Consider the following 22,507-nt stretch of genomic DNA (forward strand, 5'->3'; position numbering starts at 1 on the left):
GGTAAACTGTTTAATATCTGGATTTTGGGGAATGTCTTTTGTATTTTTTTAACAATTACTCCATTGTAACAAAAGTATTGCACACAAAATGCAAAAACTCAGCATCATGACATTTAAAGTGCGCCAATCACCAGAATTTTCCTATATAACCTAAAGCCAGTGCTATACTGGCACTATTATGCTGATTCTATACATACCTTTAATTGTCAGCTAGGATGTATAGGTTTTGAAGCACAAGCAAGTAAAGTTTATAAAATGAGCAGCTTTTTGATTGGCAGCAGCTACCGATCAGCTAATAGCTGGGTTGGGTTTTCATAGTGACGCCCTCAGTGAGGTGATTTCTGTGGAAAAGCTTTGTCTGTTATTATACCAGTAATGGGGCTCTGGGTATCACTACTGTGGGGTCGGGTGATAAATGTGGCTTACAACCCTCTCTCCGAGCTGAGTGTGACTTTCAATGTCAGAAAGGTTGGGGACCACTGGTCTAGAGTATATGTCTAATATTTTAAGGCTTTCTCTCAATATATCATTTGCTTATTTGCTTTAGCTGTGATGTCGTATCCTTATCCTAAATCACCCTAACGCTAGGTTCACATTTCCGTTAAAATGTATCAGTCACAATCCACGGCTATGGTAAACAACGCAATCCATTTAGCGGATTCTGTTGTGTCCCATAGACTTGTATTAGTAGCGGATTGTGACTGATGACCTTGCGTTACATCTGCTGCGTCACGGTCAGTCGTTTTTTGACTGACCGCCGGGCGGGAGCAACACAGAATGTAATGCTTTTTGGGCCGTCAAAATTAACGCACCGCGCAGGAATCCGTCGCCATCTGTCACGCACTGTCACGCTTGTAATCAATGTCTATGGTGCTGGATTCTGTCGTAATACGTCTTACGATGGAATCCAGCGCTGGATTCCGTCTTGCTCTACTGAGCATGCACAGCATGTTTGGCACACCCACTGGGCTGTCCCAAACACAAACAGATCATGACTAATCCATCAAAAAACGGACGCACAGCGGATGTAATGGACGCGACGAATCAGTTTTTTCACAGGATTCCTGTGAAAGGAATCCTGTGAAAAACACATCCGTTGCGTCAATTGACATCTAAAAAATGACTGATCCGTTGCTGACGGACCTGACGGATTTAAAACAACGGAAACGTGAACCTAGCCTAAGATGGCTACTGCATTCTCTACCTTGGCTTTTATACAGGCTGTGATAGTTCTTTCTGACTCACTATGATATACAATGTACAGTAGTGATTTCTGCAAAGCATTATAGGGACGCCTGCGCGTCCACATCTGAGGACAAGTTAGCTTTCTGTTCTGTGACTGATTCAATCTTCTGCAGTGTATGAAATTGGAGTAAGCATTTTTTGACAGTTCATGTAAATTAAAATGCAAATTGGTTGAATTCACCAGGGCCTGTGAATTTCCTAAAATTGGCCACACATACTGTTTCAATTGAATTGATTCAGTCATCTCTAATCACAGTTGTATATAATTGTATCACAAGAATGTGCAACCTGTAGAAATGTGTTATATTGCATGGGGTGGTACCTGTATCTTTATTCACTCTGCCCCACAGTGTTACACATTCAAGGGTGACACCAGGTTGTTACTTTAATTTGCCCTGGTGACAAAGGGCTGCTAGCAGCAAATCAAGTGCACTTAATGCTCAGCTGCTCTGCGGAGTTAGAGTAGATGCAAGTCCCAGCTGTTCAGCTTGCTGTTTCCTGATTGCACCCTGTGCTCAATCTGTGAACTCTTTTCTGGACAGTAGATTTTTCAAGCTCTAGGGTTTTAAAACCTCATGCAGGCAGGCATCCTTAGATATGCCATTATAAGCTGCTGCCAGGGGATCTTCCTGGAGATAAATGGAATCGGTGGGAAGTAAATTAGAGTGAACCAGTCAATCTGCGTGTCAGCCCTAAGTGTAGGGTAACTAGTCTGCCAGCACAAAGGGCCTTAGCTTAATGTATAGGTGACTCGCTGTGTGTTACATTCATGCTTCTGAATTTCTGTCAAATTCATTTGCAACTTCTTTGCAAAGGCATACCGTGACTAAATGAAACAGAAAATCCACCCAATGAGATAAGGAGAAAGTGACAAAGTACACAATCGAATACATGATTTTGGAACTCCCTAGAAAAGTCCATCTTTAGGCAAAACTTATAACACATGATTAAAGTGTAATAATTTGTGACAGCAATTCAAGTTCTTTTTTCCTTGGGAATTTTGTAAAATGAGACCAGCATCATTATTGGTAGCTATGCAAAACTATTTGATCTTATATATAGAGTTGAGCGCGGTTCGTGGTTCGTGGTTCTCCAGTTCTAGGCTCGAGTGATTTTTGGGCTGTTCGAGATCGAACTAGAACTCGAGCTTTTTGCTAAAAGCTCGATAGTTCTAGATACGTTCGAGAACGGTTCTAGCAGCAAAAAGCAGGGCTTTTTACAGCTACAGTGAGCAGGAGCCATCGCTGGCAGCCTGCCACAAGCTGGTAACCAAGATAAACATCGGGTATCCAAGCAAAGCGCTTTGGTTAGTAACCCGATGTTTATCCTAGTTACGTGCAGGAAGCCCACACTTTCCCGCTCAGCTCGCTCCACCCCCTCCTGCCCGCGGCATGTACACATACATACACATACACAAACACACACACACATCCACCCCCCCCCCCCGCCCGCCCGCCCGCTCGCTCGCTCGCTCGGCTTACCTGCGGTGATGAAGTCCCGCCATCCCGACCTCAGCGCTTTCACTGTCCTCCATGGCCGCCGCTTGTCACATCACCTATCACTTCCGACCCGAGACTGACACTGGCGGTGACGTCACGGACCTCTCGCGATACTTGATGTGAAGGCGCCGGTCATTGACCTCAGTGACAGGGGCTGTCAGTGTGCTGGAGATCAGCGCAGGTAATGTACCTCACTGACAGCAGCACTTGTCACCCCCTGCAGTGACCTGGGCTGACCCATTGATGTTAGCTCAGGTCACTGCACTGCTCTCCCAGCCAATGGGGAACATCCTGCTCTTCATTGACTGGGACAGTGTGCATCGTCATGGCAACCCCTTGGATTACACCAGACCTGGATTTGTTTTTCAATCTAATAAATTGGTTAAAGAGGGAATGTTTTGGGGAGTGTTTTTTCAAATAAAAATGCGTTTGTCGTGTATTTTTTTTTTATTACTGACTGGGTTGGTGATGTCGGGTATCTGATAGACGCCTGACCTCACCAACCCCAGGGCTTGATGCCAGGTGACATTACACATCTGGTATTAACCCCAAATATTACCCCGTTTGCCACCGCACCAAGCGCGGGATGAGCTGGGGCGAAGCACCAGGATTGGCGCATCTAATGGATGCGCCACTTCTGGGGCGGCTGCGGCCTGCTATTTTTAGGCTGGGGAGATTCCAATAACCATGGACCTCCCTAGTCTGAGAATATCAGGCCCCAGCTGTCTGCTTTACCTTGGCTGGTGATCCAATTTTGGGGGACCCCTACGTGTTTTTTTTTTAATTATTTATTTAATTTAAAATAACAGCGTGGGGTGCCCTCAGTTTTGGATTACCAGCCAAGGTGAGGTTGCCAGCTGTGGTCTGCAGGCTGCAGCCGTCTGCTTTACCCTAGCTGGCTACAAAACTAGGGGGAACCCTATGTCATTTTTTTTTCATTTTTTTGGCTAAATACAAAGCTAAGCACCCCTTAGTGCCACATGAAAGGTACCAAAGGGTGTTCCACTTTTTCTCCATTTTTTTCTCCACTTTCTCTCCACTTTTTCTCCACTTTTTCTCCATTTTTTTCTCCACTTATTCTCCACTTTTTCTCCTCTTATTCTCCACTTTTTCTCCTCTTATGCTCCACTTTTTCTCCACTTTTTCTCCACTTTTTCTCCACGTTTTCTCCACGTTTTCTCCACGTTTTCTCCACTTTTTTCTCCACTTTTTCTCCTCTTATGCTCCACTTTTTCTCCACGTTTTCTCCACTTTTTCTCCTCTTAATCTCCACTTTTTCTCCACTTTTTCTCCACTTTTTCTCCACTTTTTCTCCACTTTTTTCTCCACTTTTTCTCCACTTTTTCTCCTCTTATGCTCCACTTTTTCTCCACTTTTTCTCCACTTTTTCTCCTCTTAATCTCCACTTTTTCTCCACTTTTTCTCCACTTTTTCTCCACTTTTTCTCCTCTTATGCTCCACTTTTTCTCCACTTTTTCTCCACTTTTTCTCCTCTTATGCTCCACTTTTTCTCCACTTTTTCTCCACTTTTTTCTCCACTTTTTCTCCTCTTATGCTCCACTTTTTCTCCACTTTTTCTCCACTTTTTCTCCACTTTTTCTCCTCTTATGCTCCACTTTTTCTCCACTTTTTCTCCACTTTTTCTCCATTTTTTTCTCCACTTATTCTCCACTTTTTCTCCTCTTATTCTCCACTTTTTCTCCACTTTTTCTCCACTTTTTCTCCTCTTATTCTCCACTTTTTCTCCACTTTTTCTCCACTTTTTCTCCATTTTTTTCTCCACTTTCTCCACTTTTTCTCCACTTTTTTCTCCACTTTTTCTCCTCTTATGCTCCACTTTTTCTCCTCTTAATCTCCACTTTTTCTCCACTTTTTCTCCACTTTTTCTCCACTTTTTTCTCCACTTTTTCTCCTCTTATGCTCCACTTTTTCTCCACTTTTTCTCCACTTTTTCTCCTCTTAATCTCCACTTTTTCTCCACTTTTTCTCCACTTTTTCTCCACTTTTTCTCCACTTTTTCTCCACTTTTTTCTCCACTTTTTCTCCACTTTTTCTCCTCTTATGCTCCACTTTTTCTCCACTTTTTCTCCACTTTTTCTCCTCTTATGCTCCACTTTTTCTCCACTTTTTCTCCACTTTTTCTCCTCTTATGCTCCACTTTTTCTCCACTTTTTCTCCACTTTTTCTCCTCTTATGCTCCACTTTTTCTCCACTTTTTCTCCACTTTTTTCTCCACTTTTTCTCCTCTTATGCTCCACTTTTTCTCCACTTTTTCTCCACTTTTTCTCCACTTATGCTCCACTTTTTCTCCACTTTTTTCTCCACTTTTTCTCCTCTTAATCTCCACTTTTTCTCCACTTTTTCTCCACTTTTTCTCCATTTTTTCTCCACTTTTTCTCCACTTTTTTCTCCACTTTTTCTCCACTTTTTCTCCTCTTATGTTCCACTTATTCTCCACTTTTTCTCCACTTTTTCTCTACTTTTTCTATGGTCGGTCTACCCATTAGCTCTGCCATGCATAGTGTAGCTCTACACCTACTGCACATGTTACTTTATGATTGACATCTCTTTCGTACCAGAGCTGTCTAAGTCTACTCTGACCCCATATTTGTCATTACTATATTGTCCTTGTACTGTATTATGACATTTGTATCATGTGTTTCATTTCTTGCTGTGTTGCAATTTTTTTGCTGCATCCCAATTGTACCTCTACATTGTTCGAGTTTATGTTATTGTTCTCTCACTCTTATGTGATACTGATTATTGTCATTTTTCATGATTACATGCAGATAAGTCCAATCTGACGAAGGCTCAGGCCGAAACGTCATTTGTAACTTGTTTTGGACAAAAACATATATGCTTATGAAAAAAAAATTTTCTTAATACGGACCAATAAAGAGTGATTTTGCATTACTATCCGTTGTGACTTACTGACTTAGTCTGGGAGATATAGAGTGCCGAGGTTACTCACTAATTTTATCTATTATTACCTCTGAGCACCTATATACCAGTGAGCAGAGCTTCCTCTACAGTAGTTCTCCTGATTAGGCATGCCCTTACCTCATGAGCAGGGCATTGCAGCTTTGGTAGCAACCATTACGACATGGACTCTGCTGCTGTGGACCCGGGGAGAGTGAGTGCAGATTCATTGCACCCACACTCCTCACATGAAGGGTCCGCACTCCTAGAAAATGGGGGATACGTTCCCTGAGTGTCTCCCCCCCATATTCTAGACGGTCCAGAGTCGTCGTGGGACCCCTTTATTTTTTTTCTTACAATAAATTGGTGAAAGAGGAAATGTTTTGGGGACTGTTTTTTCAAATAAATTTCTTTTGTCGATTTTTTGTTTTTGTTAGTACTGACAGTTTATGATGTTGGGTATCTAATAGACGCCATGACATCACAAACTGCTGGGCTTGATCTCAGGTGACTTTACAGCTAGTATCAACCCGATTTATTACCCCGTTTGCCACTGCACCAGGGCACGGGATGAGCTGGGGTGAAGCGCCAGGATTGGCGCATCTAGTGGATGCGCCACGTCTGGGGTGCCTGCGGCCTGCTATTTTTAGGCTGTGAAGGCCCAATAACTATGGACCTTCCCACCCTGAGAATACCAGACCACAGCTGTCCGCTTTACCTTGGCTGGTGATCCAATTTGGGGGGTCCCCTACTTTTATTGTGTAATTATTAATATTTATAAAATAATTATAAAAAAGAGCCTGAGGGGACCTCCACATTGGATCCCCAACCACGGTAAAGCTGCCAGCTGTGGTTTTCAGGCTACAGCCGTCTGCTTTACCCTAGCTGGCTATCAAAAATGGGGGGACCCAACGTAATTTTTTTTTTTTAACTATTTTTTAAATAGAAAAAATTAATGGGCTTCCCTGTATTTTGATTGCCAACCAAGGTAACGGCAGGCAGATGGGGGTGGCAACCCATAGCTGTCTGCTTTATCTGCGCTGAGAATCAAAAATACCGCGGAGCGCTACGTCATTTTTTTAAAGATTTATTTTTACAGCACTGTGATGTCCAGCAATCAAAATACAGGGAAGCCCATTTTATTTTTAGTTATTTAAATAAATAATTAAAAAAAATATATGTTAGCTCCCACTGCATTTTTTGTATTGCTAGCTAAGGGTAATCCAAGCAGCTACTGGCTGCTAACCCCCACTGCTTGGTGTTACCTTCACTGGCAATGGAAAATCCAGGGAAGCATTTTTTTTTTTTTTTGCCAAAAAGCTACAAAAAAAGGACGTGAGCTTCGCCATATTTTTGTATGCTAGCCAGGTATAGCAGGCAGGTGCTGGAAGAGTTGGATACAGCGCCAGAAGATGGCGCTTCTATGAAAATGCCATTTTCTGAGGTGGCTGCAGACTGCAATTCGCAGCAGTGGGGCCCAGAAAGCTCAGGCCAACCGGTGGTGCGGATTCCAATCCCAGCTGCCTAGTTGTACCTGGCTGGACACAAAAATGGGGCAAAGCCTACGTCATTTGTTTTCTAATTATTTCATGAAATTCATGAAATAATAAAAAAAGGGCTTCCCTTTATTTTTGGTTCCCAGCCGGGTACAAATAGGCAACTGGGGGTTGGGGCCAGCCGTACCTGCCTGCTGTACCTGGCTAGCATACAAAAATATGGCGAAGCCACATAATTTTTTCAGGGGGCAAAAAACTTCTGCATACAGTCCTGGATGGAGTATGCTGAGCCTTGTAGTTCTGCAGCTGCTGTCTGTCTGTATGGAGAAGAGCAGACAGCAGCTGCAGAACTACAAGGCTCAGCATACTCCATCCAGGACTGTATGCAGAAGTTTTTTGCCCACCAAAAAAATGACGTGGGCTTCGCCATATTTTTGTATGCTAGCCAGGTACAGCTGGCAGCCACGGGCTGCCTCCAACCCCCAGTTGCCTATTTGTACCCGGCTGGGAACCAAAAATATAGGGAAGCCCGTTTTTTTTAATTATTTCACTTATTTCATGAAATAATTAAAAAACAAATGACGTGGGCTTCGCCCTATTTTTGTGTCCAGCCGGGTACAACTAGGCAGCTGGGGATTGGAATCCGCAGCACAGGTTAGCCCGAGGTTTGTGGGCGCCTCTGCTGCGGATTTCAGTCCGCAGCCGTCCCAGAAAATGGCGCTCTCATAGAAGCGCCATCATCTGGCACTGTATCCAACTCTTCCAACAGCCCTGGAGCCGGGTGGCTTGTTGGGTAATCATGAGTTAATACTGGCTTTGTTTTACCAGCCAGTATTAAGCCAGAGATTCTTAATGTCAGGCACGTTTGACCCGGCCATTAAGAATCTCCAATAAAGGGTTAAAAAAAGACACCACACAGAGAAAAAATACTTTAATAGAAATAAATACACAGACACATTAGAGACTCCATCTTTATTACCCCTGTCAGCCCTCCACGATCCTGCTCTTCTGTCTTCTTTCTTTCTAGTGTAGTAGTAGTGACGATTGTAGTGAGGGGCATCACTTGGGGCTGGGGAACCTCCATCCTAACTACAATGCTCACTACAATCGGGAAGCAGCGTGCAGCCTTCACTCCGTGAGTGATCACTGCTGGCTGCTAGCGGTAACGCTGACAGACGCGTTACCATAGCAACGGTGCTCCCGGAGCCGCGGTTAGCGGTGACGTCACCGCTAACTGCGTTGCTATGGCAACGGTGATCTCCGTTAATGACCGGCTGTGTCAGCCGGTCCCTAACGGAACGGGGAGTCGACCGTGTGCTAGAGCATGTCGCCGGTACACGGCGATACACATATGTGCACCGTGTACCGGAGAGATGCACTCGCAGGTCCTACATGACGTGTCATAGTCATGTGACCAGTCTGTAGCCAATGAGATAATAGCCACGTGACTGGTCACATGGCTATTTTGACGTCACGATAGGTCCTGCTTCTCTGCTGGCAGTGCAGGTCACCGGGAGGATTCAGCGATCATCGGATGGAATAGCGGCAGGAGACAGAGTGCAGAAGGGATCGCGAGGACCGGTAAGTGTTATGGCAATGTTTATTAACTGTTTGTGTACATTTATAATGCATTTTTATGTGTTTGTGATTGCCTCCCATTATAGCCTATACGTTCGAGTTCGGTTCGTCGAACGTTCGACGAACCGAACTCGAACGGGACCCCCGTTCGGCGAACCGGCCTCGAGCCGAACCGGGACCGGTTCGCTCATCTCTACTTATATATTTCTAAGTTGTACACCAAAATCTGAGTACTGACGTCAAGAGAAATCTGTGGTAGGATTAGATCTCAGTGGACGTTTCCACAGTAAATCCACCTCTGGATTTCACAACTAAAAAAATATGTAATGTCCACATGTGTAACGGATTTTGTTGCAGGCATCCTTGGATGTAACGCCTCACATTGACTGGCCACATATAGCATGTTTATAAAAGTGGGATTCCTTTGTTTTGAGATCTGCCATTTTTGTGGAAGAGATATCTCCTATATTATTGTATTATTGTTTGAGTCTGCTAAATCAATAGAGCGCACACATGCTTCAGTTACACATGCTTGCTATTGGGACACAAATCTACCTTTATTTCTTGGACCCATTCTTCATTAGGTAAAGGTACATGGACTTTTTGCTATGGTATGTTATTTTTAAGAAAAAAAAAACTACATGATCCTCAAACCTAAAGTAGAACCACTACTCGGACCACCACTTCTCAAGCCTAATGCTTTTCCAGTGTCCCCTCCTTCAGATGTAATTGAAATCTGGAGGAAGTGAAAGAGCAGCCGCAGCTCATGTTTCCTCCAGATGTCTTGATTTTTCCAAAAGGGAGGTGAAACTTGCACATTGCTTGACATAATGTTATACAATCCCCATGAGAAGTGTGTTGCTCCAGTGCTGTGGGGTACTCGGTCCCAGGCTTGCGGTGCGCAGTGGGGTCAGTCGTGGTCATGGCCCAGTACCGTGGCCCTTGGGGTGCCATTCTTCAGGAAAGAAAGGGGGAAAATAAAAGAAAATAATAAAAGAGTTTTTTGACTACGTCAGTTGCAGTGTGCGGCCAGGTTACAGGGGCAGCGCTGCAGGTTTCTGCTGGGGCTGATGGAGTGGTGCAGCCTGGATGTTTGGAGCCCTCCGCAAGCAGTGACAGGCCCCAACAGTAAATGATGGGGATTGTAGTGGGGAACAGTCTGTGTGAGTGCACGCCGTCAAGAAAACACACCAGTATTGCAGTTTTAACTTGCCTTCTTTACTTTGGTACTTGAACGACGGGTGTCGATTCCAGGTGTACCCGCTCCTCTTTATTCTCCATGCCAGCTGGACCTGGGATGGCTGTATTCCGTGCACACTCGTTGTGGTTGAACTCTCGTGGCCTAGAGCTACTTGGAAGGCCCATCTCTTCAGTCTGGGCCCTAATGCAGGCAGCCTGGACTGTTTAAGGGGTTCATTCCTCGGTCTCCTCTTTTTAGGGTTTTTGCACCCAGTTCAGACTTAGAATGGTGTTGCAGACATTATTTCTTAATATGTTTGTAGTCTTTTGTTTGTGAACCTAACCCTATCCACACCTATTGCCGGTCCATATTATACATATATAGCCTGGGTCTCAGCTTCCCATACATGGTAGGTTTTTTTTTAACTGCAAGAGAGGACACACATTAACTAGGGACCCCAATGTAAGAGAATACCGTGACGAGGTGTTGGGGCTTTGTTGTATTGATCAATTCAATAGCTAAATTTCTCTTTATTCTTAAAGTTCATAGCAGTTATGGAGATACCATTGTCATATTTTAATTTTTACATTTCACTATTGTATTTTTCATGTCAGTATTCACATAGCAGTTTCTGATTTACATTTATTCCCCTTTAACTGTCGCTGGTGTGCCGCCCTTCTCTTTATAAAGTGAAGGTTTTTTTAGGGTTTTTGCGCCCAGTTCAAATTTAGCATGGTGTATCAAACGTTATTTCTTAATATGGGCCCTAATGCATGCAGCCTGGACTATTTAAGGGGTTCAGTCCCCGGTCCCCTCTTTGCTGCTTGCGCTTCAGGCTTTTTAGGTTGGCGATTGACCCTGGAGATCTTCTTGCCCGGCAGAGTTAACAGATGACCATAAAGTGTCCCACTGTCCTAGGGTCTGCACCCCGCCTTGTGCTGAGTCCTGTGAGCCTTGGTTCTGGACTTCCACATGCCTCCCGTGGTTCCTGGAGTCTGCTGCTTCCACAGGTAACCCACGGTGCCTGGAGTCCTGGTTCTGTACTCCACAGATCTCACTCCTTTCACAGCTCCCTGTTGTTTATTCAGGTCTGCTTCTGTACTTCCCTCTTTCTACTCCTTCACTTCTCCTTGCTTCCTCCTCTCTCCTTCACTTCTTCTCTACTTCACTCTTCTCTACTAACTGCACACTCCCTCCCGCCAACTTCCCAACTGACCACTTGCCCCTCCCCCTCGCTAGGTCTCTCTCTACAGGTTGGGTGGCTACTATCCAATCAGTTCCCTTCCCTTTTTACCTGTTACTAGGCAGTCTCCCAGTTTGGTGTTAGGGTTGTGTATGTGGCCTGAAAGTGCTGGTATACTTGCTGGCATGGGTATTCCGGGGTTTGGGTTTCCATGGGTTACATTTGTGGCATCTGGTACCGCAGGGGTGCTACAGAGGCAACATTACTGGGAAAGCACTGGTATCAAAGGTAATTATAAGGCCAGAGTCACACTTTCGCGTGCCTCACGCATATCTCATGTGAGTCTCATATCGCATAACCCGGCCCAGCTGCGCACTCTCCTGACAGGAGCGGGTCAGTTGCATGTATCTCTATGCAACTCAGACACTCCTGTCCGAGAGAAACTGCGGCTGTGCCGGGTGATGCGAGACTCGCGCAAGTTGCACGCAAGTGTGACTCTGGCCTTAATGTTATTATTTTGTTGGGGGAATCATAGGGATTGAGAAGGGGTTGTCCAAGGAGTTGGGTTTCAATAATTAAACATCTGGGACCTCATTCATGCTGGCAGGCGTGTCTAGCTGAATGCTGCAATGCTTATGGTGGACAGGCATATTGTTAACATGAAGAAAAGTGATAACTATTGAAAAGCCACACTTTTAGAAGGTTGCAATAAAAGCAAATTGCAATTGGGGACAGTTTTTCCAGTTTCCGAAAGAGTCCAAATTGATTTGCTACCAGAATATGCTCTGTTACTGAACTGCTCTGCAAAGCTTTCACTGATCAAACGCCTACTGTCTGCAAGACTGACAAGAAGACCCTCTTCGAGCCATGCAGACATAAAGTTCAATAGGGATAATTTTTTCAAAACGCTTGATGACAACAAGCCAAAACTTTTTCTCATTCAGAACAGCGCCACCGTTTATCTCCAGAAAATAAGATATCATTTTTGAAGGCCTTAAAAAAAGGTCTAAAGATTTAGCGATTAGCAAACCTGAAAAAAATTATGATTGTTTTCACTTCTGGCGGAGAGGCCATTACTTCCCATTCACTGTTTTGTCTCTCCAGTTAGGGTATGTTCACAAGCGGCATCTTTTTTACCACAAAGATGTAGTGTTTTTGTCCCAAAAAATGCATGAAAAATGCACTGCGGCAAAAACGCATTAAAAATGAAATGCATTTCTGAATGCGGCAATACCAAATGTGTGTATTTTTTTTTTAACCCTTTCATTTTCAATGGGGTGAATGGGGAGTGATTTGAACGTTTAGGTTTTTTAGTTTTTTAAAAAATTTTAAAACTTTATTTTACTAATCTCCCCCGGGGACTATAAGGATTAGCAGTCTGATCGTTCATTCATTTCTCCTGATCAGAGCAGCATAGCTCTGATCAGGAGAAATGCTCCATTCTTGTTACAGCTGCTGCTCTGCCAGCTGTAACAGTAACTATGTCATGATAGCGACAAGAGTCATCACAGGACACTGTGCTCCCATGATCTCTGATGGCGGTGGGGAAAGGCACGTTCCCCAATGCAGGCCTTTCATTTGCGCTGTCACATTTTTACAGCGCAATTTAGGGGATTAACAGGCGTGAGTGGATTACGGATCCACCTGCGGTTGCGAGGCATACATGTTTACTGTAAAAATCAGCAGACATGCGCGGGGATCACCACCGGTTCAACAAAGCAGCCAGTGGTGATCACCCCTTCATGATTTAGGACGTTCAGTTACATCCTTGGTCGTGAAGGGGTTAATAGAGTAAATACTGTAAATATCTGTAACTACAACATGGAAGTGGGCCATGGGCAATTTAGCCTCTAAAGCGAGACACTATAATCATCTAATGCTGCACCAATTGCCAGGCTAATTTTAAAAGGGTTGTCCGGGAGTTTTATATTGATGGCCTATCCTTAGGATAAGTCATCAGTATCTGACCAGTTTGGTTGTTATATCCGGCACCCCTACAAATCAGCTTTCCATGTTGTTGGTGTCAATTGGATATCCTCAGTTGCAGAGCTGCACAACTCCATCATTTGCATAGTACCCATGGACAGATACTGCACATCTGCCCCCAATTGATTTGAATAGGCAGTAGATGTGCAGTACCCACCTATGCACACCATACAGTTGATGGAGTTGTGCTTTGCTGCTCCACAACTGAGCACATCCAACCACCACTGGAACTGGGAACACCTGTTCTGCAGAGATGCTGGATGTCCTACCTCCATTGATCAGATACTGATGACTTGTCCTAACGATAGGCCATCAATATAAAAGTCCTGGATAATTCCTTGATTCTTAATTTGAGTACAATAGAGTATAAGTAGAAATGTATGTTAAACATTGGAATTGTCAAGTGAAACCTGTCATATTCCTTATGGGAGAAAAAATATTTGCTCATCTTGGTATCTTATACGGTACAACAAATACTGTGTGTGTCATATTGGAGTAACTCCCTTTGGGTAATGGAAGTGGCTACCATGTCACTTTACAATGCATTTTCAGGCTGAATAATGTTTTATGGGTTTTGGTTTAAATGAAACTTCAACTTAATTATTCAGCTATACATTTAAATGTCAGATCAGGTTGGAAGTAACATGATTGTTTTGCCCCCTTTGGGCAATGAATCTTGACTATGTTGAAAACTGAAATCCCATTATTTAAGAAGAATTCAGCTTTTTTTTTCTCTTTGTGTTTAAAAATCTCAGAGGAACATCATGTTTAATAAGTAATGTATTGTTCTATTTCTTCAGAGTATGTGTATTTTTGTAATCTCTAGATATAAATAGATACATATACAGGTATATACTGTAGCAATGTCTTCATATGGAACAACAAAGCGACTTTATTAAATCAAAGCATACACTCCATACGACCTTTGAAAGGGACCTCTGGTATACGGCACCAAGATATTAACAGTACATTCTTTAAGGGATTATTTCGATTTCAAAAAGTGATATGTTCACTAAAAGGGAACCAACCATCAGGATTTCCATATATAAAGTAAAGTCAGTACTATACTGGTGCTAGGATGCTGAATGTAACCATAGCTTGTGTTCAGAGATTGGATGTGTTATTTCAGAAATATGTGCAAGTAAAGTTACAGAAATGCACTGCTATTTGATCGATAGGTGCAACAGGAAGGGAGTATGTGGGTTGGGTTTTGTTATCTATTTCCACCCCTGTCTTCCTGCCTGGCCTTGGTAGATGCTAGACTGTATGGGCTCCTTCCAGGTACAAGTTATTCTGTCATGTGATAGGGATGTGTTTGAAATGCGAGCCATACAGTCTGGCATCTACCAAGGCCAGGGAGACAGACAGGGGTAGGAATAGATAACAAAACCCAACCCACATATTTCCTTCTTGTTGCACCTGTCAATCAAATAGTAGTGCATTGCTGAAACTTTACTTCCACATATTTATGAAATAACACATTCAATCTCAGAACAAAACGTATGCTTAGATTAAGCATCGAAGTTGTCGCGGGCAGGGGGTGACTGACCACGTCAGAGAAGCCTACCCGAGAGGCACTAGGATCCGGGATCGTGGCTGGGGCTCAAGTGGCAGCCGGATCCAGGGCTCGTGCAGGGGCTCGTTGCCCACAACAATAAAAAGGGGGTATTTACAGGGGAAGAGTTTGTCAGTGACGCCACCCGTGGGTTGCGGTGATGGATGGTGACACCGCCGCTGCCATGGTATGGGACACCCAGGGCTGATGGAGCAGGGCAGGTGTTGTCCCGGGGCCCAGGTATACGGGAAAGAATGCTGCGGAGCGTGTTCTACAGGGCTGGACCAGATGGTAATGGTGTACTCACAGTTCCAGAGAAATTCACACAGTCCAATGGTAAACCAAATTGCCAGTGACCGGTGACTTCCGGCGGATGTATTTGGGTCCCACACCCTGGTACAGCAAACAGGGGTCCCTTCCTCCTGCACTTAGTGTTTGTGTCTTCAGTTTGACTACTCCGCTTGAAAAGGGGAAGTCCACTCCCGGTGATTCTATATGTTGGGAGCTGTGGCTCACGAGAACTGACCCGTGGGATCTTAGCAGGCACTTGCGGAGCCCTATCCCCCTCATTGGGCTTCCGTCTTGCTCTCTGGGCTTGCTGGTGGGACAAGACGTGGAATCTTGTCCCCAGCTGGCAAATTGATAAGGGGCTTGAAGCAGTCCTCGCCCTAGGGTCCAGACACCCCGACTGTGCACGGCCTCTGGACCGGATTCCCACTGTCAGCATCGGTGGGCTACAACCCTGCCCTGGTCCACATAAGGTCTCCCGCGACCGGATCTCTGTTGCCTGTGGCCCTGTTTGCCGACTGCCACCTAGTCAGTAGTCCAGTAGTCCAGAGGCTCCAACCCCTGACTACCCTGGTACTTCACTCCTCTCACTTCCTCCTCCTAAGCTTTATTGTCTTGTTCCGTCCCAGAACACCTCAGGACCCCTAGGTGGGTGTCACCATCCACTTGGCCCCGCCTACTGGTGTGTCCCTATTGTCATGGGGGGTGACTAGGCTTTGCTGGCTGGTGTTGTGTACCTGGGTGTGGGTTTGGTTGGTATGCCAAGGAGGATGGAGTCCTGCACCTTGAAGATTTGTGCAGTCTCTGTGACAACCTGGTTTTGCCAGGGCGTCACACTAGCACCAGTATAGCACTGGCTTTATTTTATATGTGAAAATCCTAATGGTTGGTTCTCTTTAATAGCTGGTGACGGACCAAACTCTGGGACCCCCTAATCATAATAATAAAGCGATCATTTTAGTGCCAACATAGTCCATAGAACATTACAGATATTATCATCCCCACTGTCCTCATTGGGGTTTACAATTTAATTTCCTTATCAATGACTTATGAACGTGGGAGGAAACCACAGTATTTGTAGAAAACTCACACAAATATGAGGTATTAAAATAGATGTTTTCCATTATGGGATTGGAACCCATGGAACAGTGCTAACCACTGAGCCACAGTGCTGCATTTTACACCTTTTCATCTGCACAGGGGCATTCTGGGGTTGATTGTATGATGCTCACACCTTGGTGGTTGAAAACACCACTGTCCAGGGAACAGCTGTGAAGAAAACAGTGATGTCTTGCGGCCCTTCCAATCTCTAGGTCTTTGTCATTGGATCGCCAGCAAACATCAAGTGAGACTATACCCTACCATTATTTAATTAATTAGACAGACTCCTCTTTTATGACTAAACTGTGAGATAAAGCCTCCAGGAATTGGGCTTGGCAGGAGCCTGTTTCAAGAGGGTGATAAGTCCTTTCAACCTGCAAAAATTATTGAGGATAGCGAGCTTGACATTTGGGGATCAGGACAAAAAATACATTTCTTGCATGTGAGCATTCTGAAAATATGCTTTATCTGTGTAAGCGGGGAATACCCCTTTAACAAAAATTATAGTGAACGGGATTGGAAAAGTAAATAGCAATCACAATTTCTAAGTTATTTTTTAAACTGAAATATTAATTGTGATCTTTGCACTCTGCTGTTTTGTTCATGAGCATATGTCAGGAGTAGAGATGAGCAAATATATTCACGTAAAACTGAATTCAACTTGAAGTTTATAAAATCTGTATTCAACAAAAATGCAGATTTGTTTTGTCATTTGTATCTACAAATTCAGCAAAATGGTGATCACTGGCTTCCATTTTTCAGAACAATACAGTCCATCAAAAGATTAAAAAGTTTAAAAAAAATCTAAAAAAAAAACATGCTCACCTTACCGCTCACCCCTCTGGCCCCTCTGCTGTTCTGTACTTCTAATATCTTCTGATCCATGCCAGAAGCACTGAAATCCTTGGGCTTCTCTCACTGAGCCAGGACTTCCACCTCTGATGAAGGCCAGGAGGGTTTTGCACATGCACGCAAGCTGATGGCGCATGTCGTGACGTCTTGACTACAGTACTTTCCAGGCTTTATCAGAGTCAAAAGTCCCAGCTCAATATGGGAGGTAGAAAATCCAGCTCCTTGAAAGTGCAAGTATCTACCGTATATTTGTGGATATATAAAAATGCCAGACAAGGATTAAAATATCATGATAGAGGCTTGGTTAAAACACATATCAGGTGCGTGATGTCCATATTCATTCATGAAGTTGGATCTTCTACTTATACGCATTACACTTGTGTCCAGGCTCTGAACTGCAAGGAAATTAAATGCGGGTGAGCTGGATAATTTACTATACACTTTGTAAAGGCCCAAGGATTTCAAAGCTTGCAGTGTGAATCAGGAGATGGGACGAGGACTGAATGGATGATGGTGATGACTGGCGGTGCAGAAGAGGTGAGTAGTAAAGTGGTTAAGGATTTTTTTTATTTTTTACATATTCCCTTTCTATGCTCTGGGGTTTGGAGAGACACAAGAGCCATAATAAGGGATATTACATTTGTGGCGCTTCTCTGTAAATAAAATCCATGTTAATTTGGGCATGTCTGTGTGGTCCTATCACTTGTAGAGGCTATACCCAAGATCACTACCTCTATGGGCTGTAAAACTGTAAGTAGCAGATTCTTGTAAAATAAAATCCTATTTATGCAAATATGTATGTGTTCTGTCATAATAGAATTTTGAAAGGACCCTAAAGTTCCCTATACACATGAGACCATTGTTGGCTGAGTCACACATGATTTTCGCGTGAATAAAGGATGTGGCATGTCCGATTTCAGACTGCCAATCCTATTGTTGTCCTGGAGATAAGCGTCCTTCAGACATACCTGACTGCAGATCTCTCAAAGGGAACACAGGGGTTCTCCGCCAATCCTGTGTATGGGAGAGATGAGTGACAGCCACCTAACGTGTACGGCAGGCTTTAGGTTTGTCATGTTTCCCATGTTTGCAGGTTCACACTCCACATTAATAGTTGGAACTAGCTAACCTTAGCAACCTTCCTCCAGTTCTATAGGAACTTCTATCTGTCTGACAAACACGCAACAACGCAGTTTTGTTTTAATAGAGGTTTAGTTTAAGTGTAAAATAAATTACACTTATATAGACCATTTAGCCACTTATTATTATACTGCTTTTTTATTATATTGATATATATAATTATTTTCAGACGTAACATTGCCTCTTTTTTATTTGTAGTCCCTGATGTCTCAGCAAAAAATGAAAAGGTAGTAAACTTCCAAGACCCCGAATCCCTCACTGAGAAGAGTGGATTGGAGGACACAGATAGTCCAGGTAAGTAAAAATTAGACAAAATATGCTATCAATTATCCTTCCTCATAAAATGCATCAGTCTAATACCTTTTTAGCAGCTACTGCAGCAAATTAGTAATCACCTCTAATGGTCAAGCAGCGCAGAGATTATTCATTTTGCTCTTTCATCAAGAATTCACGTCTTAGATTGGCCAAAGGCTTTATGACTTTAAAAGAAAGCTGACACTACCACTTCATTATAATTAGTTTTAGACTGAAGTCTTTTTTAAATATATGTGCTGGGTCCAACCTCTGAGCGTATACGGCCGACCGCGTCTGAATAAAGAGCTGATTTTAGAGAGGCTGACATAAGCAAATTGTCCATACAGAACGTTAATTAATCTGAAATCTGACCAATACACATTTCTTATCACATCTTACCATTTTTATCATCTTGGTGCAAAAAGCATGTTTGTAAATAGTATGGTTTTCGGATGGTTTTATAGTGTTGTGTAGAGACAAGTATTTCATTGTTTTGTGCCCTGTCATAGCAATTTAGTTTTGATCATGTTTAATTTCTCCTAATATCTTGCATCTGTGTGATCTCAAATCCGTGATTCATCCTCTCTGCTGTCTGTCAGCTTAGTTAAGAAATTTCAAAGTCTTGAAGCTGTGTTGACAGGGGGCAGCAGACAGTTGTCACCTGACCGGTCCCCACGGAAAAGGGCTGAGATTTCATCTTTTGTGAGAGTGCAGCCTGCCACTATACACAGGGATGTTTCAGATTCCAGTAAGTCATGTTAGTGCACATTTATGAAGCTGTTTGTTCATCCAGACGTGTGACGTACATGATATAGATCTGTAGGTCACTTAGTGAGACTTAAAGCATACACTCTATCTGTGCTCCCGCCAACACTTGCCTTTATTTTCTATGCGTATAATAAAGTATCAGGTTATATGGTGGATAGACTTATTCATTCTCCAGTGATGTAGTGCCATGGGCATTGTTTGCTGATCTCAAAGTGATCAAGGGAATAATTGGGACTGAAGTATGAGAACCCACTGGAGGGAAATCAAGCCTTTCTAGTGAGCTAATCATTCTACATATTATACATTTACTGTTATCTATCTGCAATCCTGTGACCAAAATAAAATGCATTTTATTTTACTAAAATTATATTTTTTTTACTAAAATCGCCAGTGGTGATTGTCGCTCCTCTTACTTTTCTCTGAATTTTTATATCATACAGTAAGAAATTAACTATTATTACTAATGATTAGAGATGAGCGAACCGGTCGCGGTTCGGCTCGAGGTCGGTTCGCCGAACGGGGGTCCCGTTCGAGTTCGGTTCGTCGAACGTTCGACGAACCGAACTCGAACGTATAGGCTATAATGGGAGGCAATCACAAACACATAAAAATGCATGATAAATGTACACAAACAGTTAATAAACATTGCCATAACACTTACCGGTCCTCGCGATCCCTTCTGCACTCTGTCTCCTGCCGCTATTCCATCCGATGATCGCTGAATCCTCCCGGTGACCTGCACTGCCAGCAGAGAAGCAGGACCTATCGTGACGTCAAAATAGCCATGTGACCAGTCACGTGGCTATTATCTCATTGGCTACAGACTGGTCACATGACTATGACACGTCATGTAGGACCTGCGAGTGCATCTCTCCGGTACACGGTGCACATATGTGTATCGCCGTGTACCGGCGACATGCTCTAGCACACGGTCGACTCCCCGTTCCGTTAGGGACCGGCTGACACAGCCGGTCATTAACGGAGATCACCGTTGCCATAGCAACGCAGTTAGCGGTGACGTCACCGCTAACCGCGGCTCCGAGAGCACCGTTGCTATGGTAACGCGTCTGTCAGCGTTACCGCTAGCAGCCAGCACTGATCACTCACAGAGTGAAGGCTGCACGATTGTAGTGAGCATTGTAGTGAGGATGGAGGTTCCCCAGCCCCAAGTTATGCCCCTCACTACAATCGTCACTACTACTACACTAGAAAGAAAGCAGACAGAAGAGCAGGGTCGTGGAGGGCTGACAGGGGGTAATAAAGATGGAGTCTCTAATGTGTCTGTGTATTTATTTCTATTAAAGTATTTTTTCTCTGTGTGGTGTCTTTTTTTTAACCCTTTATTGGAGATTCTTAATGGCCGGGTCAAACGTGCCTGACATTAAGAATCTCTGGCTTAATACTGGCTGGTAAAACAAAGCCAGTATTAACTCATGATTACCCAACAAGCCACCCGGCTCCAGGGCTGTTGGAAGAGTTGGATACAGCGCCAGATGATGGCGCTTCTATGAGAGCGCCATTTTCTGGGACGGCTGCGGACTGAAATCCGCAGCAGAGGCGCCCACAAACCTCGGGCTAACCTGTGCTGCGGATTCCAATCCCCAGCTGCCTAGTTGTACCCGGCTGGACACAAAAATAGGGCGAAGCCCACGTCATTTGTTTTTTAATTATTTCATGAAATAAGTGAAATAATTAAAAAAAAACGGGCTTCCCTATATTTTTGGTTCCCAGCCGGGTACAAATAGGCAACTGGGGGTTGGAGGCAGCCCGTGGCTGCCTGCTGTACCTGGCTAGCATACAAAAATATGGCGAAGCCCACGTCATTTTTTTGGTGGGCAAAAAACTTCTGCATACAGTCCTGGATGGAGTATGCTGAGCCTTGTAGTTCTGCAGCTGCTGTCTGCTCTTCTCCATACAGACAGACAGCAGCTGCAGAACTACAAGGCTCAGCATACTCCATCCAGGACTGTATGCAGAAGTTTTTTGCCCCCTGAAAAAATTATGTGGGCTTCGCCATATTTTTGTATGCTAGCCAGGTACAGCAGGCAGGTACGGCTGCCCCCAACCCCCAGTTGCCTATTTGTACCCGGCTGGGAACCAAAAATAAAGGGAAGCCCTTTTTATATTATTTCATGAATTTCATGAAATAATTAGAAAACAAATGACGTAGGCTTTGCCCCATTTTTGTGTCCAGCCAGGTGCAACTAGGCAGCTGGGGATTGGAATCCGCACCACCGGTTGGCCTGAGCTTTCTGGGCCCCACTGCTGCGAATTGCAGTCTGCAGCCGGCTCAGAAAATGGCACTTTCATAGAAGCGCCATCTTCTGGCGCTGTATCCAACTCTTCCAGCACCTGCCTGCTATACCTGGCTAGCATACAAAAATATGGCGAAGCTCACGTCCTTTTTTTGTAGTTTTTTGGCAAAAAAAATAAAAAATGCTTCCCTGGATTTTCCATTGCCAGTGAAGGTAACACCAAGCAGTGGGGGTTAGCAGCCAGTAGCTGCTTGGATTACCCTTAGCTAGCAATACAAAAAATGCAGCGGGAGCCCATATATATTTTTTTTAATTATTTATTTAAATAACTAAAAATAAAATGGGCTTCCCTGTATTTTGATTGCTGGACATCACAGTGCTGTAAAAATAAATCTTTAAAAAAATGATGTAGCGCTCCGCGGTATTTTTGATTCTCAGCGCAGATAAAGCAGACAGCTATGGGTTGCCACCCCCATCTGCCTGCCGTTACCTTGGTTGGCAATCAAAATACAGGGAAGCCCATTAATTTTTTCTATTTAAAAAATAGTTAAAAAAAAAAAATTACGTTGGGTCCCCCCATTTTTGATAGCCAGCTAGGGTAAAGCAGACGGCTGTAGCCTGAAAACCACAGCTGGCAGCTTTACCGTGGTTGGGGATCCAATGTGGAGGTCCCCTCAGGCTCTTTTTTATAATTATTTTATAAATATTAATAATTACACAATAAAAGTAGGGTCCCCCCCAAATTGGATCACCAGCCAAGGTAAAGCGGACAGCTGTGGTCTGGTATTCTCAGGGTGGGAAGGTCCATAGTTATTGGGCCTTCACAGCCTAAAAATAGCAGGCCGCAGGCACCCCAGACGTGGCGCATCCACTAGATGCGCCAATCCTGGCGCTTCACCCCAGCTCATCCCGTGCCCTGGTGCAGTGGCAAACGGGGTAATAAATTGGGTTGATACTAGCTGTAAAGTCACCTGAGATCAAGCCCAGCAGTTTGTGATGTCATGGCGTCTATTAGATACCCAACATCATAAACTGTCAGTACTAACAAAAACAAAAAATCGACAAAAGAAATTTATTTGAAAAAACAGTCCCCAAAACATTTCCTCTTTCACCAATTTATTGTAAGAAAAAAAATAAAGGGGTCCCACGACGACTCTGGACCGTCTAG

The 22,507-nt window shown here is 43.9% G+C and overlaps 1 protein-coding gene across 1 annotated transcript in view; it reads left to right on the top strand.

Annotated features, from left to right (window-relative positions):
- The window catches only part of WDR72 (WD repeat domain 72), a 426,854-nt gene that overhangs the window by 389,151 nt on the left and 15,196 nt on the right, over positions 1-22,507 (top strand). The window contains exon 18 of the mRNA XM_075342738.1: positions 18,221-18,316. Coding sequence (XP_075198853.1) covers positions 18,221-18,316 — 96 coding nt within the window. The remainder of the gene's footprint in view (positions 1-18,220; positions 18,317-22,507) is intronic.

Source organism: Anomaloglossus baeobatrachus, chromosome 4 (genome assembly GCF_048569485.1).
Source record: "Anomaloglossus baeobatrachus isolate aAnoBae1 chromosome 4, aAnoBae1.hap1, whole genome shotgun sequence".
Taxonomy (NCBI): domain Eukaryota; kingdom Metazoa; phylum Chordata; class Amphibia; order Anura; family Aromobatidae; genus Anomaloglossus; species Anomaloglossus baeobatrachus.